The sequence below is a fragment of the Lytechinus variegatus genome, chromosome 2 (genome assembly GCF_018143015.1).
Source record: "Lytechinus variegatus isolate NC3 chromosome 2, Lvar_3.0, whole genome shotgun sequence".
Taxonomy (NCBI): domain Eukaryota; kingdom Metazoa; phylum Echinodermata; class Echinoidea; order Temnopleuroida; family Toxopneustidae; genus Lytechinus; species Lytechinus variegatus.
The window spans coordinates 39,572,649-39,590,715 of NC_054741.1; the positions used below are offsets into that span (position 1 = coordinate 39,572,649).

General features: G+C 33.8%; 1 protein-coding gene across 1 annotated transcript in view; it reads left to right on the forward strand.

The window, feature by feature from the left end:
- LOC121408088 (DDB1- and CUL4-associated factor 11-like) overlaps positions 1-13,059 on the forward strand; it is a 28,737-nt gene extending 15,678 nt beyond the window's left edge. Inside the window, exons 10-15 of the mRNA XM_041599427.1 lie at positions 5,760-5,945; positions 7,242-7,395; positions 8,222-8,334; positions 9,181-9,220; positions 10,574-10,680; positions 11,617-13,059. Coding sequence (XP_041455361.1) covers positions 5,760-5,945; positions 7,242-7,395; positions 8,222-8,334; positions 9,181-9,220; positions 10,574-10,680; positions 11,617-11,826 — 810 coding nt within the window. The 3' untranslated portion in view covers positions 11,827-13,059. The remainder of the gene's footprint in view (positions 1-5,759; positions 5,946-7,241; positions 7,396-8,221; positions 8,335-9,180; positions 9,221-10,573; positions 10,681-11,616) is intronic.
- Positions 13,060-18,067: the final 5,008 nt, after the last annotated feature.

The window sequence follows — 18,067 nt, forward strand, 5'->3', positions numbered from 1 at the left end:
CATGTGTGTACAGTTCTATTGATTGATGTTCTAGGGGGGGGGGGGGGGGGTGGCGTGAGATCGATGTTTAGGTATTTTTAATCGATATGTCATGCCAACTCCCCCGCCCCTAGATCCTGCATCGTACAGATCAGAAATATGCCTAAGACTTTGCAACATCTCTCTAAAGGGAATTTGAATTGCAAAATGATGAAAATGGTCAACACATTTTCGAAGTCTCAACCTGAAAAAAAAATAAAGCATGGTAAAAATGAATAAGTGATTTTCCAATATTTCCCAACTGAAAATTAACTTACTGAAAACACACGTTCGTGATACGTAGGTGTCATTTTCAAGTGACCAAACATTAAAGCGGGAGTTCACCCTGACAAAAAGTTTATTGTAAACATAGCAGAACTTAAACATAATGATAAGCATTGATGAAAGTTTTACGAAAATCCATCAAAGACTTTAAAAGTTATTAGAATTTGTATAATTTTTTTTTTATTTGTATAGTCGCTGATTGAAAAAAAAAATCAATGAAATGTCCGTCACCACCCAAAGCAATCGCTCTCATGGCTCATGTTTTAAAATGACCTCAGTGGCTGCCCAAATGATACCCAAGAGAAACGATTTTCATCTCATGTTTACCTGATTTAATGGTTCAGCAAATCTTGGCAGATTATCTAAATTTGTTGTCGAGTGTCCTGATGACAGATCGAGCCCAGCTGCTTCACCCAAGGTATTACGCAATGTACCTTATATGACGAAGGAGGTATCACTTGCTTTGGCTGTAGCTTCATTTTTTTATTTCTTAAAGAGTTCATAGCAAAAGCCTAAAGGTATATAAAATATATTTTAACTCGTTAGGACCTCAAATTTTTTTAAAACATTCCTAATGGATCGTTCATTAATCTGACATTTTTGTGACTTCTATTTCGTTTTATTTTCTTTCCCGCGGTTGTCAGAAAAATGCGTGATTTATATTTATTTTTGGAGAACGGGAGTCCGTACCGAAAGGTATATTAAATATATTTTAATTCATCAACACATCAAAACAATGTTAAAACATGTCCTGATAGATCGTTCATTAATCTAAAATGTTTGTGACTTTTGTTCTTTTATTTTCATTTCCGCTGTTGTCAGAAAATTGCGTGCTTTATATTTCTTCTCGGAGAACGGGAGTCTTCAACTCAAACACCTCAAAACAATGTTAAAACATGTCCTGATAGATGCGTGATTTATATTTCCTTTCGGGGAACGGGAGTCCGTACTGAAAGATATAATAAATATATTTTGATTCATCAACACCTCAAAACAATTTTAAAACATGTCCTGAGATAGATCGTTCATTAATCTTAGATGTTTGTGACTTCTGTTCTTTTATTTTCATTTCCGCTGTTGTCAGAATAAATGTGTGAACTTTATTTCTGAGAGAGTTCAAAGCGAAAGGTATATAAAATATATTTAAACTCGTTAGGACCTCAAAACAATTTTAAAAACATACCTTATCGATCGTTCATTAATCTGAGTGACTTCTATTTTGTTTTATTTTCCTTCCCGCGGTTGTCAGAAAAATGCGTGATTTATATTTATTTTTGGAAAACGGGAGTACATAACAAAAGGCATATCAAATATATTTCAACTCAAACACCTCAAAACAATGTTAAAACATGTCCTGATAGATGCGTGATTTATATTTCCTTTCGGGGAACGGGAGTCCGTACTGAAAGATATAATAAATATATTTTGATTCATCAACACCTCAAAACAATGTTAAAACATGTCCTGAGATAGATCGTTCATTAATCTTAGATGTTTGTGACTTCTGTTCTTTTATTTTCATTTCCGCTGTTGTCAGAATAAATGTGTGAATTTTATTTCTGAGAGAGTTCAAAGCGAAAGGTATATAAAATATATTTAAACTCGTTAGGACCTCAAAACAATTTTAAAACATACCTAATCGATCGTTGAGATGTTTGTGACTTCTATCTTGTCTTATTTTCTTTCCCGCGGTTGTCAGAAAATTGCGTGTTTTATATTTCTTCTCGGAGAACGGGAGTCCATACCGTAAGGTATATCAGATATATTTTAAATCATTAACACCTTAAAACAATGTTAAAACATGTCCTGAGATAGATCGTTCAATAATCTTAGATGTTTGTGACTTCTATTCTTTCATTTTCATTTCCGCTGTTGTCAGAATAAATGTGTGAATTTTATTTCTGAGAGTTCAAAACGAAAGGTATATGAAATATATTTTAACTCGTTAGGACCTCAAATTTTTTTAAAACATTCCTAATGGATCGTTCATTAATCTGACATTTTTGTGACTTCTAATTCGTCTTATTTTCTTTCCCGCGGTTGTCAGAAAAATGCGTGATTTATATTTATTTTTGGAGAACGGGAGTCCGTACTGAAAGATATATCAAATATATTTTAATTCATCAACACATCAAAACAATGTTAAAACATGTCCTGATAGATCGTTCATTAATCTAAAATGTTTGTGACTTTTGTTCTTTTATTTTCATTTCCGCTGTTGTCAGAAAATTGCGTGCTTTATATTTCTTCTCGGAGAACGGGAGTCTTCAACTCAAACACCTCAAAACAATGTTAAAACATGTCCTGATAGATGCGTGATTTATATTTCCTTTCGGGGAACGGGAGTCCGTACTGAAAGATATAATAAATATATTTTGATTCATCAACACCTCAAAACAATTTTAAAACATGTCCTGAGATAGATCGTTCATTAATCTTAGATGTTTGTGACTTCTGTTCTTTTATTTTCATTTCCGCTGTTGTCAGAATAAATGTGTGAATTTTATTTCTGAGAGAGTTCAAAGCGAAAGGTATATAAAATATATTTAAACTCGTTAGGACCTCAAAACAATTTTAAAAACATACCTTATCGATCGTTCATTAATCTGAGTGACTTCTATTTTGTTTTATTTTCCTTCCCGCGGTTGTCAGAAAAATGCGTGATTTATATTTATTTTTGGAAAACGGGAGTACATAACAAAAGGCATATCAAATATATTTCAACTCAAACACCTCAAAACAATGTTAAAACATGTCCTGATAGATGCGTGATTTATATTTCCTTTCGGGGAACGGGAGTCCGTACTGAAAGATATAATAAATATATTTTGATTCATCAACACCTCAAAACAATGTTAAAACATGTCCTGAGATAGATCGTTCATTAATCTTAGATGTTTGTGACTTCTGTTCTTTTATTTTCATTTCCGCTGTTGTCAGAATAAATGTGTGAATTTTATTTCTGAGAGAGTTCAAAGCGAAAGGTATATAAAATATATTTAAACTCGTTAGGACCTCAAAACAATTTTAAAACATACCTAATCGATCGTTGAGATGTTTGTGACTTCTATCTTGTCTTATTTTCTTTCCCGCGGTTGTCAGAAAATTGCGTGTTTTATATTTCTTCTCGGAGAACGGGAGTCCATACCGTAAGGTATATCAGATATATTTTAAATCATTAACACCTTAAAACAATGTTAAAACATGTCCTGAGATAGATCGTTCAATAATCTTAGATGTTTGTGACTTCTATTCTTTCATTTTCATTTCCGCTGTTGTCAGAATAAATGTGTGAATTTTATTTCTGAGAGTTCAAAACGAAAGGTATATGAAATATATTTTAACTCGTTAGGACCTCAAAACAATTTTACAACATACCTAATCGATCGTTCATTAATCTGAGATGTTTGTGACTTCTAATTTGTCTTATTTTCTTTCCCGCGGTTGTCAGAAAAATGCGTGATTTATATTTATTTTTGGAGAACGGGAGTCCATATATAACGAAAGGCATCTCAAACACCTCAAAACAATGTTAAAACATGTTCTGATAGATGCGTGATTTATATTTCCTCTCGGAGAACGGGAGTCCGTACTGAAAGATATATCAAATATATTTTAATTCATTAACACCTCAAAACAATGTTAAAACATGTCCCGATAGATCGTTCATTGAACTTAGATGTTTGTGACTTCTGTTCTTTTATTTTCAATTCCGCTGTTGTCAGAATAAATGTGTGATTTTTATTCTTAGAGAGTTCATAGCGAAAGGTATATATGAAATATATTTTAACTCGTTAGGACCTCAAAACAATTTTTAAACATTCCTAATAGATCGTTCATTAATCTGAGATATTTGTGACTTCTATTTTCTTTTATTTTTCTTTCCCGCGGTTGTCAGAAAAATGCGTGATTTATATTTACTCTTGGAGAACGGGAGTCCGTAACGAAAGGCATATCAAATATATTTCAACTCAAGCACCTCAAAACAATGTTAAAACATGTCCTGATAGATGCGTGATTTATATTTCTTCTCGGAGAATGGGAGTCCATAACGAAAGGTATTTCAAATATATTTTAAGTCAATACAGCTCAAAACACTTTAAAACATTTCCAGACAAAAAGACCCATACATTTTTAGATAAACAGCAACTTAACATTTCAACATTTTGCCGATATCAACTCTAAGTTAGGTATTGGTGTGCGCCGCCGATTAGAACAATATTACAGTGAACTTCGCGGATTGGCAATGAAACTTGACTTTACCGGGATCAAATCATCAAAGCACATGTGAAAATCAAAACATCACGTGTAAAATCGGCCACCACCGAATCGGCGGGTTTGTGACACGCGTAAGAAAAATCCTGGCGAGAACGCTGGTACCTTTCTGCAGTCCTTGTAAACGCGATAACTTCAGTTGAACTTAACCTAGGCTCATATAATTTGGTGTGTATGATACTAGCATGGATCCCAGGAAGCCTATTGATTTTGAGGTACAAAGGTCAAGGTCACATTGACATATTTTCATCGTAACCTTCTGCAGTCCTTGTAAAAGCGATAACTTCAGTGCAACTTAACCTAGGCTCATATAATTTGATGTGTATAATACTAGCGTAGACCCCAGGAAGCCTATAGATTTTGAGGTCAAAAGGTCAAGGTCACAGTGACATGTTTTCACCTTACCCTGCTGCAGTCCTTGTAAATGCGATAACTTCAGTTTAACTTAACCTTTAGGCTCATATAATTTGGTTAATCATATCACAAAGAATGTCTCTAAGCGCTTAATTTTGTATGATACTGTATAGATCTCAGGAATTCTATTGATATTGAGGTCAGACAGTCAAAGGTGAAGTCGCCACCTTCCACTTTTCTTGCTTGAACGATATCTGCATTTTCCGCTTTACAGGCGGATGTATTGTGTGCTTGCCTTAGCGACACTCTTGTTTAAAAACTTTTGCTCCCTAACACTTCTTCAAAAACTCTTTTTTCTCTCTAAATGACACTTCATCTTCTGGAGCATTCAGCTATACTGCACCCACAAACACATCTAACCTTCACACATGTGAAATATTAGTGTAAAATGTCATATCAAAGGGGTGGAATAGGTACAGTGGAAAGTGAAAGGGAGTAGCAATAATGAAGCAGTCCTTCTCTAATTTTATTTGATATTAATTCTACACCTGGGGCCTGTTGCATAAAACTTCTGCCATTTTTAATGTGTAATTTTCAATGGCATAATTTTGTTTGCCAGCGTTTTTGCTCATTTGCCAGAGTTTTTTTTTTATGGCAAAATCTTTTTGGGCCCCAGATATTTAACAATTATGTTTGGATACAATTCTGTTGTATTGCAAAGGAGAATGCAATATTTCTAGTTACATGTATTTTTACAAGTGGGCGAGACACAATTTTACCAATGCCTTGTTAGAATAATCTGTCAATTTGATTGCATTGTCTTGCAGATAGAGTCACATGAAGATGATGTGAATGCAGTATGTTTTGCTGATAGTTCATCACAGATCTTATTTTCTGGTGGAGATGATGGTCTGTGTAAAGTCTGGGATCGACGCACATTAAGTGATTCTAACACCAAACCTGTAGGAACTCTAGCTGGTCATATGGATGGTGTTACTTACATTGATTCAAAGGTAATTGTAAAATTCCTCCATTGTAGTGTTTAACATGGGAAATTTCGAGTGTAGCTACTGGAAATATTTCAAAAATATTCTTGTTCATGATGGTCATTTGCTCATAATGAGGTGGATTTTTTTTGAGGGTGTGGGATGGGGTAAACAGATCTGTAAAAGCCATATCACATAGTTCTGTGCAAGCCTTGCGAGTGAGTTGCCATCAATCACAAGGAACTAACCTGTAACATAGTTTTGAGCATGTTCAAACAGCAAATCAGACATGTGTGCACTCCTGCAGGCAACTGCATGCGAGATATTGTCATCGCGAGTGACCTGCAGTATATAAAAAATTATCACCCGCAAGTCACACGCAAGGTTTGCATGGAACAATGTGACAGGTCATTAAGAATGTAAAACTTGCAAGGTTTTTGTCTCGCCTACATAGCAGAGCGAGACTAAAGATGCTGACGGCTGCAGGGTCAACATTGAAATGTTAAACCAAGGTTAAGTTTTTGAAATGGCATCATAACTTAGAAAGTGTATGGACCTAGTTCATGAAACTTGGACATAAGGGTTATCAAGTATTACTGAATACCTGCCTGAGTTTCAGGTCACATGATCAAGGTCAAAGATCATTTAAGGTCAATGAACCTGTCAATGTTAGTGGTAATTATTGAATTGCCATCATAACTTTGAAAGTTTATGATCTAGTTCATAATACTTGGACATTAGTGTAATCAAGTATCATTATACATCCCGTGCGAGTTTCAGGTCACTTGACCAAGGTCAAATGTCATTTAAGGTCAATGAATTTTTGTCCATGTTGGGGATAATTGTTGAATTGTCATCATAACTTTGAAAATTCATGGATATAGTTAATGAAATGTGGACGTAGGGGTAATCAAGTACCATTGGTCATCTTGCACAAGTCTTAGGTCAAAATTTGTTAACAATCTAGGGTCCATGAACGTAGCATTTATATCATCATATGAATATTTTTTTTTGTAAATGATAATTTTATAGTCGTTTTCAAATTCAGCACTGCTGCTATATTGAATCAGGTAATGCAGGGAAGACTGCCAGAGGAGATCCACTTGATTTCATAGAAGAAAAATGTTTTCATTCTGCAAGGCCCTGCATTTGTTTTCAGCTAAATATTTGCTTTTGAGCACCGTATTCAAGTTTAGCATGAGCTGATCTCGTGAGTGAAAGTTTTACTTTTAAACTTTGCCTTATGTTATGTAAACAAATGGATAGTTATGCTAATGTGATCTTATTATTGCAATGGAAATCTACAAATCTTACAATTATTAGGGTGATGGTCGTCATCTGATAACCAATTCCAAAGATCAATCTATAAAGCTATGGGACATGAGGTGCTTCTCACCTAGCAATGTAGTGGAGGCAAGCCGACGAGCAGTTGCTCAACAGCACTGGGATTACAGGTGGCAGCAAGTACCAAAGAAATGTAAGTTTTTGTCTCACCTGCATAGGTGCCGCTTTTCCAACCCTGGTTGAATGGCGGCAACAGTGATGGTGGTGTTGGTGGCAGCAACGGCTGTGTCTTCAACATTGAAATCTTACCCAAGTTTTAAAATGTCATCATAACTTTGAAAGTATATGGATCTAGTTCATGAAGCTTAGACTTATTATAAGAGTAATCAAGTGTCACTAATTGTCTTTGAAGAATTTCAGGTTACATGTTTAAGGTCAAAGGTCATTTAGGTTCAGTGAACTTTTCCCATGTTGTGGGTATTTGTTGAAATGCTGTTGTAACTTTGAAAGTTTATAGATCTAGTTCATCTAGTTCTCAGTTCACATGGTCATTATTAGGGTCAATGAACCTATTTTATTATCTGAATGGTGTTTTTGTGAATTATTCATCTATGTTGTTTTCAGAGGTAGCATTGCTACTACATTGATTCGCATAAGGCAGGCAAGACTGCATGAGGATTTCAACTTGTTTTTATATTCCAGATTTTGGAAAGCTTTCCATTACATGTTGTCTCACAATTCAGTACTGTGACTTCCTATTATCTTCAAAAAAGTTCTTGGATTATTCCTTTTCAAATTCAAGGTGATATGAATTATAACAATACCAATCTACACCCGCGCTTGTTGTTTTGAATTATATTTCAGCAACGTGCTGGACTATTTTATAACTTTTAATATCATTTGCATATTTATCAATTCAGTCACTGTCTTCTCAATCTATTAGAGAAATAACAAATGAAATAATAGCTTTTGATGAAATAATTTCTTAATTCTGTCTTAAAATATTTATTTTACTGCAGCCAAGAGAAAGAGAGGAGTGAAAGGAGACACGTCACTGATGACCTACCGAGGTCACGGGGTTCTCCATACATTATTGAGGTGTCGGTTCTCTCCTAAATTCTCCACTGGACAGGTTTGTTTATATATCCCATCACTTCATAGTAAATGTGATGGAATCTATGGAAATAAGTATTTATTAATATACTTTATAAAATACTATCATACTAGACCATTCATTGATCAAGATGGATTTATTGAATCATAATCCCACTATTCAGACTTTTCTTTTTGTGCTAAGAAAGATCCAAGGATCATTACAGTATGATACAAACTCTAATTTGACAGAAGACTCAAAGAAGTTTGTTCTCTTTTGTTAGGTGAAGTAATGTCATGTTACTTGTCCCAGCCCACTTCAATTTTTAAGGCCATTAACAAAGGGCAGGGGATGTTAAATCACATCCACAAATCATGGTGGTACATTTCAAGATTTTATTATTGAGATGGAAGTAGAAAATGAATATGGCATTTAAAAATGGACAAACATATGTAACAGTCTTTGATGCAATTTATTTTGTGACAAGAAAATTTTATATTATATTGCTAGATTTTAGTTTTTGTTCATTCTTGAGTTCTAGACTTTTTGTATTACCAAAGGTCTTTTCATTTTAGACTATTTAACTGAATTCATTATGGTGCTAACGCAATTGTAAATATGTCGAGGTCTTGTGTGGCATACCACGTCTCCATTATTTTGATGTTTCATGTGATTTGGAAAACAAAAGGGACATAAATCTCAGATGGCGTCTATCTTGATAAATAAAAAAATAAAAAGCCCCTCTTTTTCAATCCCCCCTTTGGCTTACTTAGCCTTACGTAGAGTAGGTGTGATGTTTAAATTGTATGAAACATTTTTGGACTGTGTTATTGTAATACATAAATTAACTTCAATTTGGTTGATTATTTTCCATCTTTTATACAGAGATATGTGTATTCAGCTTGTGCAACTGGAGCCATTGTTAGTAAGTAGTTTTTTTTTTAGTTTTTTTTTGAAAATATTTGTGATGATATAAAGCTACAATTGATGTCATTTTTTCATATAGCTAATATGTTTACATAACAGTCACAAAAACATTGTAATAATGGTTTACGTATATCTGTCTCAAGCATCAAGTGATGATTTCCTAAACAGCATTGAATTTCTCTTCCTCATAGATGTTTTGAAAATGATATTCATATATCCTATATTCATAGGAATAAATTTCTGTCTAAAATGCCTTGTCATACAGCTTCAGGATCAAAATTGAAATTGTTATCAATCTTTAGACTTGAAAAAACATAAGAGATGTAACTTTGTCTTTTCTGCTTGAAGATATATGATAATTTAGGGTTTAACATCTCTCCTGTAATTATCTTTGTGTCCTATCTCTCTCCCCTTAGCCTTGCTCTAATTCCCTCTTTTGCTTATCTCCATCTCTCATTTCTCATTCCTTTACCTCTAACTTATTCCCTCTTTACCTTATCTCCACCTCTCATTTCTCATTCCTTTACCTCTGTAACTTATTCCCTCTTTACCTTATCTCCACCTCTCATTTCTCATTCCTTTACCTCTGTAACTTATTCCCTCTTTACCTTATCTCCACCTCTCATTTCTCATTGCTTTACCTCTGTAACTTATTCCCTCTTTACCTTATCTCCACCTCTCATTTCTCATTCCTTTACCTCTGTAACTTATTCCTTCTTTACCTTATCTCCACCTCTCATTTCTCTTTCCTTTTATACCTCTGTAACTTATTCTCTCTTTACCTTATCTCCACCTCTCATTTCTCTTTCCTTTACCTCTGTAACTTATTCCCTCTCTCCTTTATCTCCACCTCTCATTTCTCTTTCCTTTACCTCTGTAACTTATTCTCTCTCTCCTTTATCTCTACCTCTCATTTCTCTTTCCTTTACCTCTGTAACTTATTCTCTCTTTCCGTTTTCTCCTCTGATTCTGAAGGAATCGTGTCAGTCTGGGTATGTTCTCATATTACAGCTTTTTTCATTGTTGATGTGAGCCTTACTTGTACCTAGTGTGACTCTTTTTTACTTTTACCCTTTTTCTTAAGTTTTGATTGTATGTTTGACTCAAATGTGTTGTGATCAACAACTATATAGTTGCATTTTACTATTCCGTATTACATGTATGTTTTTTTTTGTAAAGTCACATGGATTGGAAATTAAGACCTTGGGGCTATAGTTATTTAGTTAATCTTTTTCATTTCCTGGCATCCATGTGACTCTCCTTATCATATTTTTTGTATTTGTTGTTTATGTGTTTTTTTGGCTGAATAAATAAATAATGATCATGATTCTCTCTTTCTCTATTTGCACAGTTTATGATATCTTAACAGGCAAAGTAGTGAGCAAGTTACCTGGTCATAGTCAGTGTGTCAGAGATGTATCATGGCATCCGTATGAAAACAAGATAGTTAGCTCAGGGGTGAGAATAAGCATATATATTTTCATTATAAAATATCTCTTCATAGATATCTCTTTATAAGTATGTATTCAACATACAAACATCTCTACAACATTATTCCTCACAAATGATGAATCATGTGTATAATTTTTCTTGTTGATATGCATAAAAAATCTTGCTATTAAGTAAAAGATATAATAATTCATAGACCTCAATTCTCAAGATTTAAATCACTTCTGTCACATTACATTACTTCCTTGTAAAATTTACTAAGAATTTTTGGAATTGATAGGTTATAACAGTGAGTTAAAACCTTGTTTGGACATTGTGGCAATTATATCATGAAGGGATTGATATATTGATACAACTGTTAATTTACCTACACCAGGGTCTAATTCATTGCATTATCATTTTGTAAGATTTATTGATGGTATACAATGTTAAACACATAGAGGTTGACTGGCATTCTGTCTTACAGAGATCTGCCGGATATTGTAATAACCTTTTTTTTTTTGCTATTCATTATTTGATTTCATCATTGATTGATAAATTGCCCTTCAAATAAAAAAAAAAGAATTGTCAAATTTACCAGTTTGAATTCCATCATGTTTCTTAATAATGAAGAGTCCACTGGGTAAGGGTAGGGATAGAATTTTTTTGATGTAATTAGTGATTTGTCAAATCATTATAGATTGACCATCACATTCAAATGTGACTGATAGGGCCAGAAAATGATAAATTTTCAGTAAAAATGACTAAATTGAGATGAGGACGAGTAGGTATTAAGTTAATACTTGACAATCAGTGTTTATTGATGGAAAAGTTCTTTAATTCAATGTTAATGAACATTAATCAGAAGTCACACATTCTATGTTGCGCAGTACTAACTGACTTTATTACTTGAGATAATTTGATCCAATATGAATAATGAGGTTGAATACTTGTTGTTTTGCACAGTGGGATGGTAGTCACATGATACATTATTACAAGAGAGCTCGTAACTATGAAGATGATGACTCTTCAGATGAGGATTACTATCCTGAATCAAGCAGTGATGACGATGATGATGAAGATGATATCTTTGAACCATTGAGACATCCTAGGAGACGTCGTAGCAGACGCTTGGCAGAACAACGTAGACAGAGATCACATATCGGATGCCTTTGATAACAGTTATAATGAATGTTTTTACAGATATGTGGTTACTGCCAGGGTTGTGAGCATATCAAGACTGTTACAGCAGTACTTCACCAAGTTGCAATTCATTTTAAATCATGTATATTTGAGCGAGTTGCAGTGGAGATCATTGAATATGATGACTAACAATTGTTGCCTTAAATACTCTGATTCACCAACTTGAATCAAATCATGAGTGATGCAATACCCTTGTATGCACAGCACTACTTGGCAGATTTGTGAGGATGGGGATGTTTGTGTCTGTCTCATTCGATGCTATAAACATAGCAAGTGCTGATATGTTGTCCTTATGTTATACTCCTTTGTATCATACCCATGATTAACACTGTAGCCATGCAGTGATGAATGGGTAATTTCATTCATGTCCATAAAGGTTGATGTACATTGTTGAAAATCTAATCTGACGAAGCTAAATTTTTGTGTGAACAGACCGTCCAATTGGCTGATTCAACACCATGCTGAATCAAGGAGTGTTTATGCTTTTCTTTCAGCCTTTTCAGGTGACAATCTGAATGATAAAAGGTGTTGTCAATAATTATGGTGTTACATAACACAGATCAATGAATTAAAAGTACCATTACACATAATGGCTTATGAATGTATTTGGATAAACATTCATCTCTTCATGGGAGCGTTAGTCAATACCTCCTATATCCTATATAGATAGATGTTTCTAAACTGTTTAGACTTGTCACACTTTTGTAAATCTGTTTTCAGATTAAATGGTCTTCACTCCTTCCATCCATTATCACAGAGATAGTGGAATGGTTTGGAACGTGTGTGTGTAGTGGGGGGGGGGGGATGGGGGACTGAACATTTGTGGTTACTGTACCTCCAGTTCTACAGCATTGTATTTCATTGCAATGGGTTAAATGTTATTTAATTTAGGTAGCATTTAAAGGGAAAGTCCTCTCCTATTGATTTTCAAATATATGCATTCTGCAATGCGTCCACTAATTTGAACAATATTCATTTGTACAAACAAGTGGACCTTAAGATCAAAATTGATTTCTTTGTAAATTTTTATAGATAATTTCTTATACATGACTATAGCTTGAAATATGATAATGACATTCATAGCCAGGGGGATGATGACATGCTTCTGTAATCCAGCACAAGCCTGCAAATGAATCGGTTGATAATGGCTCAAAGCTTGGTCCTGTTTATTTATACCATGTGTTTAAGTCCAGTCGTACATGTTATTGGTTGTCATTTCTGATTTTTAAAGTCAAATCAGAGAAATCACAGACATATACATTCATTCCAAATTTTCTGTGATATCAATGAATGCATCCTTGAAGGAAACTAATGTTTTAAGATCTGGTGAATTTAATCTCAACTCTCCCCAAAACTTCATAAAGTCTTACTTGATATTTTGTTTTGATTTTTTTAATGATTTTTAAATGATTTGAATGATTTTCTGTAAAATTTCAAATCATACACATTAAATGAATGTATGTACAACCTAGAAACTACTCTTTATTGTGAACTTGATTCCCCCCAAGATATTTTCCATTTTATTCATAATTTCCCATCATTTTTGGACATGATCCTGTTTTAAATGCTTCTTGCAACCTATAACATTGAAGACAATGTTGATTTAAATATTTCCCTTGTCAGCTTATTATATTCTGAACATGTATTATTGAGCAAATATAGTCAATTATCATGGAATATAGATGTATTGATTGACATTTTATAAATGATCTGTGTATAATACAGTGATTGTTTTTTAATGTGTTATGAAATAATTGTTGACAGATAAATCTTCCAAATTAGTTACCTGACAGATTTAACAGACTTTTTAGTCAGTTTAAGGAAGACTAGAAAATTTGAAACCTAGAATCTAATGAATAGGTGGAAAAACATGACATGATTGAGGGATCAGACTAATGTTGAAAAGTAATGTCTACTTAACCATTTTTTTTTCATATTATGTATTTGAAAGCCCTGGATTTTGTGTGAATCATTCTTTTTAACTTTTCCTTCATTAAAAAAAAATTAAAATCAGATTGTATTTAATAGCGATGGAGACTATGCAAATAATCTGTTCTAATTAATAGAGTAAAATCCTTGAAGGATACTAGCTTTCTATCATATTTGTGGAAGATTGCGTGTGAGATATATATTATTTTCTCTGGTAAAGTGTAACGCTATAACCGTTATGCACTTGAATTCACCACAGAGTCTATTAGTGATAAATGATCAATATTTAGAGATTATTGACTGGCCTTGAGGGGAATTTTAAATATATGACCCGCAAAAGCCCTTTTTTCTTGAGGCCTCATTAAGTGCAATATATTTGATATTCCCTCAAATTGGAGCCAGTCAATAATATTGAAATACAAATCATGAAAGTACATGGAGATAGTTAACCTTTAAAAATAGGGTTTTTATGTCTTTTTTAATAATAATAATGATAATAATCCACATTTATATAGCGCTTAACATATTTATCAGGAACTCTTAGCTTTACCATTGCAACATAATTATAAGCAGGGATGTAGGGAAGGCTGGTACTTCTAAGTCAAGAAACCGCTAGAGGCCACATCCTATAGAATTTTTACTTGCGCCTCGGGCCAAGGTCAAGGCTGACAAAATTCACCTAATGCCTTCCTTGAATACATCCCTGGCGGTTGTTTCATAAATCTGTTCATTAGTTAAGAGTGACTTTAAGAAGGACTGGTGATCCTTTCTTGTGATAATTGGTATATTCATTGGCGATGGTTAAGATTTTGATATTGATTCCCCCCAGCATGGTCTGAGTTCATTGACCCTAAATGACCTTTGTGACCTGAAACTCCAGCAGGATGGATGTTCAGTAATACTTGATTAACCCTTTGTTCAAGTTTCATCAACTGGGTTCATATACTTCCTAAGTTATGACATTTCAAACACTTCATCTTGGTTAAGATTTCATTGTTGACGCCGCTGTAAGAAAAGCGGCGCCTATAGTCTCGCTCTGCTATGCTGGCAAGACAAAAATAACAAGTTGTGATAACGCGATTTTCTCAATCGATATTTGGGGGAGGGGAAGATAATAATAATTACAATGAATGGCATTCTTTCATGGACTACAAGAAATATTCCTCTTGTCAAGACCAATATTGCACTTGTCTTTGATTTGTGCAATATTGGCCACAACTCTTTGATATTTCTGGTATTCCATTCTGAGCCATCCAATATAATATAAATATAAATTGCAAAATTACAAGCTGATATCGGCAATTAATATAAGGGTTTTGCAACATCCCTTGTAATTACTAAGCTAAATAAAAAATGATACTCAAGTTCAAAGTGAGAATGCAGGAAAATGTTAATTTTCTGAATTGTAATCACTATGATGAAGTGTTGATCCTTAATATTTCATAAGCATTTGCACAATACAGATGAGAGTAGATGTTTTTTTCTTACGCTTACATTCCAATAACATGGATGCTATTGAATGTAACTTCAAGTTTTGGATGATCCATAATTGAAATCATTACCCATATTAGATATCTTCAGATAGTCTTTTTCAAAAGAGTATTGCCCTAGTTTTTAAAAACACTAAGAGTAAAAGGGGTATATTGTTTGTATCTAGCTTAATCACACTGCGCTTTAATATAGAGTGACTATAAGTGCACAAACATTGAGAGTATACCACTGTATTTTCAATGGTCTCTCATCAGAGCACCTAAGAACAAGTAGAAACAGCTACATATCAAGTTGAGATGGGGAGATAGTATCCGCCCAGAAACAACATACATCATGTCCTATAATCAGGTGGGTGTTTCATAAAGCTGTTTGTAATTTAAGAGCAACTTTATGAACGACTGGTGAACCTTTCTTACATGCTTAACCAAGGTTAAGTTTTTCGAAATATTGTCATAACTTTGAATGTTTATTGATCTAGTTCATGAAACTTGGACATAAGGGTAATGGTATAACACTAAACATTCTGTCTGAGTTCCAAGTCACATAACCAAGGTCAGAGGTCATCTTGGGTCAATGAACATTGGCCATGTATGAACTTTAGCCATGTTGGGGTATTTGTTGAATTGCCATTAGTGTATAAGTTTATGGATCTAGTTCATGAAACCTGGACATAAGAGCAATCAAGTATCACCAAACATCCTGTGTGAGTTTCAGGCCTCATGACCAAGGTCAAAGGTCATATACATGTAGGATCAATGAACTTCGGCCATGTTGGAGGCAGGGTGCTACATAGCATTTTAGAAGCACTTGCCCAGTCGGGCAAGTAAATTTTTAAAATAGTTGGAATATACTTGCCCCAAAATCTATTTCACTTGCCCCAAAAAATCCTTGAAAAAAAGTTTTACCTCTTTAAAGGAAAGTTTTGCAGTTATTCAAACCATTAACCCTTTTCTCTCTTTTGATATGAACTGATCTACCTTGTTATTCCATTTCTTTTTCGAAAGTGATTTTACCTTGTCTGCCGTGATCAAAATTGGGGTCAATATATCATATCGACCCTAATTTTTGTCATTCTACTGTGAGAATTTTGCTTGCCCAATTCGGGCAAGTAGTTTTGGTCTTTACTTCAAAACACTTGCCCGACTCTAACTTTTACTTACTCCGGGCAATCTGGCAAGTGCTTATGTAGCACCCTGGTTGGAGGTATTTGCTGAATGAATCATAAATTTGAAAGTTTATAGATATAGTTTTTGAAGCTTAGACATATGAGTAATCAAGTTTCATTGAACATCTTGCATGAGAGTCAGGTCACGGGACCAAAGTCAAAGGCCATTTAGGATCAATGAACGTATTTTATTATCTTTTGAATTGTGTTTTTTTTAAATAACAATTTAATAGTTGTTTTTCAAAGTCAGCACTGCTGCTATATTGAATGGTGTATTGCAGGCGAGACTGCCAGAGGTGCTCCACTTATGGGCATAAGATCAGTTTGATTATGAAGTGTGACTTATGTAGCACTTAATGACATAAAGAGCAACATGATAGCCACACTGCTCTATGTTATGCATTACTTTGCATTGATTATTGTGCGTGTTGTATTTTTTGTGCATTTGCACATGCGCATTAGAATGTTCTATATGGTATGATATTGAACAGCAAGTTTTGTACAGTAGCCTATGGAGTATTAATAAGAATTTGGTACATGTGCTTCGTTCAGTATGCTCTTTTATTGAATGACCATATGATGCAGACCAAGATACATTTTTTGTGCATTGTTAAAACACTCAGTATTGATGATAGTAATTGATATTGAAAGAATTTAATTCATATTTGTGTTGCTCAGAGTGGACTAACAAGCAATTAGATATTTGTGATTATTTACAAGTCATTTAATTGATTGTTGAATCTTAAAGGGGTACTCCAGGCTGAAAATAATTTAAATAAATGGAATATAATTCGCAAAGAAAAATTCCTAAAATTTCATCAAAATCCATTAACAAATGAGGTTATTTAATTTCAAAATTCAGCAAAATTTTGTGAAAACAGTTACATGCACGTCTTCATGAATATTGATTAGGTGGGCTGATGATGTCATATATCCCCACTTTTCCTTTTCTTATTACATAACATCATTTTACACTTTTAAACCTTTGCAGAGTAGCTCAATTATTTTCTGACATGTTTTATAATAAATTTATATATTTGCAGTCCAGCCTTTCATTTGCTGTAGAACCATCTCGGTCATAAGCATCTGATTCTTAATAAATGATCCAGCTTACCTGCTATGAGAAAAATCTCAAATAAACCAATGTGAATTTCCATCTCACTGATGTGCTATAGAAACCAAAATTGTCAAGATAATTTCATACTGTATTGTATTGTATTTATTTTCCGTCAATTAAAAATTACAACAACGATAGATATATTTACAGTTACAAAGAAACGATCATTAAAAAGACGGAGGGATTGCCCTACTCAGCGATGATAACATATCAACGCTGTTTTACAGAGGGGTCCCTTGTACTCTTGTATTTGACATTAATAAATTTAGATACCCTGTGTCTCTTTGGTAGAGAAAGATACAATTTGTTTTATTGAAATCCGACAAACTATGTTTTCTTCTGTTCAAACATTTAGGACCAACACAACTTGTCTTTGGTACACAAGTCAAAATTTGCTCTGGAATGTGAACTATTCGCTCATTTACAGTGAAAAGTTGCCCATTATTATTTTTTTGTTACCTCATTTTACTTTGAACTTGGATCAGTAATGGTAGGCAGAAACTATTTTCTTA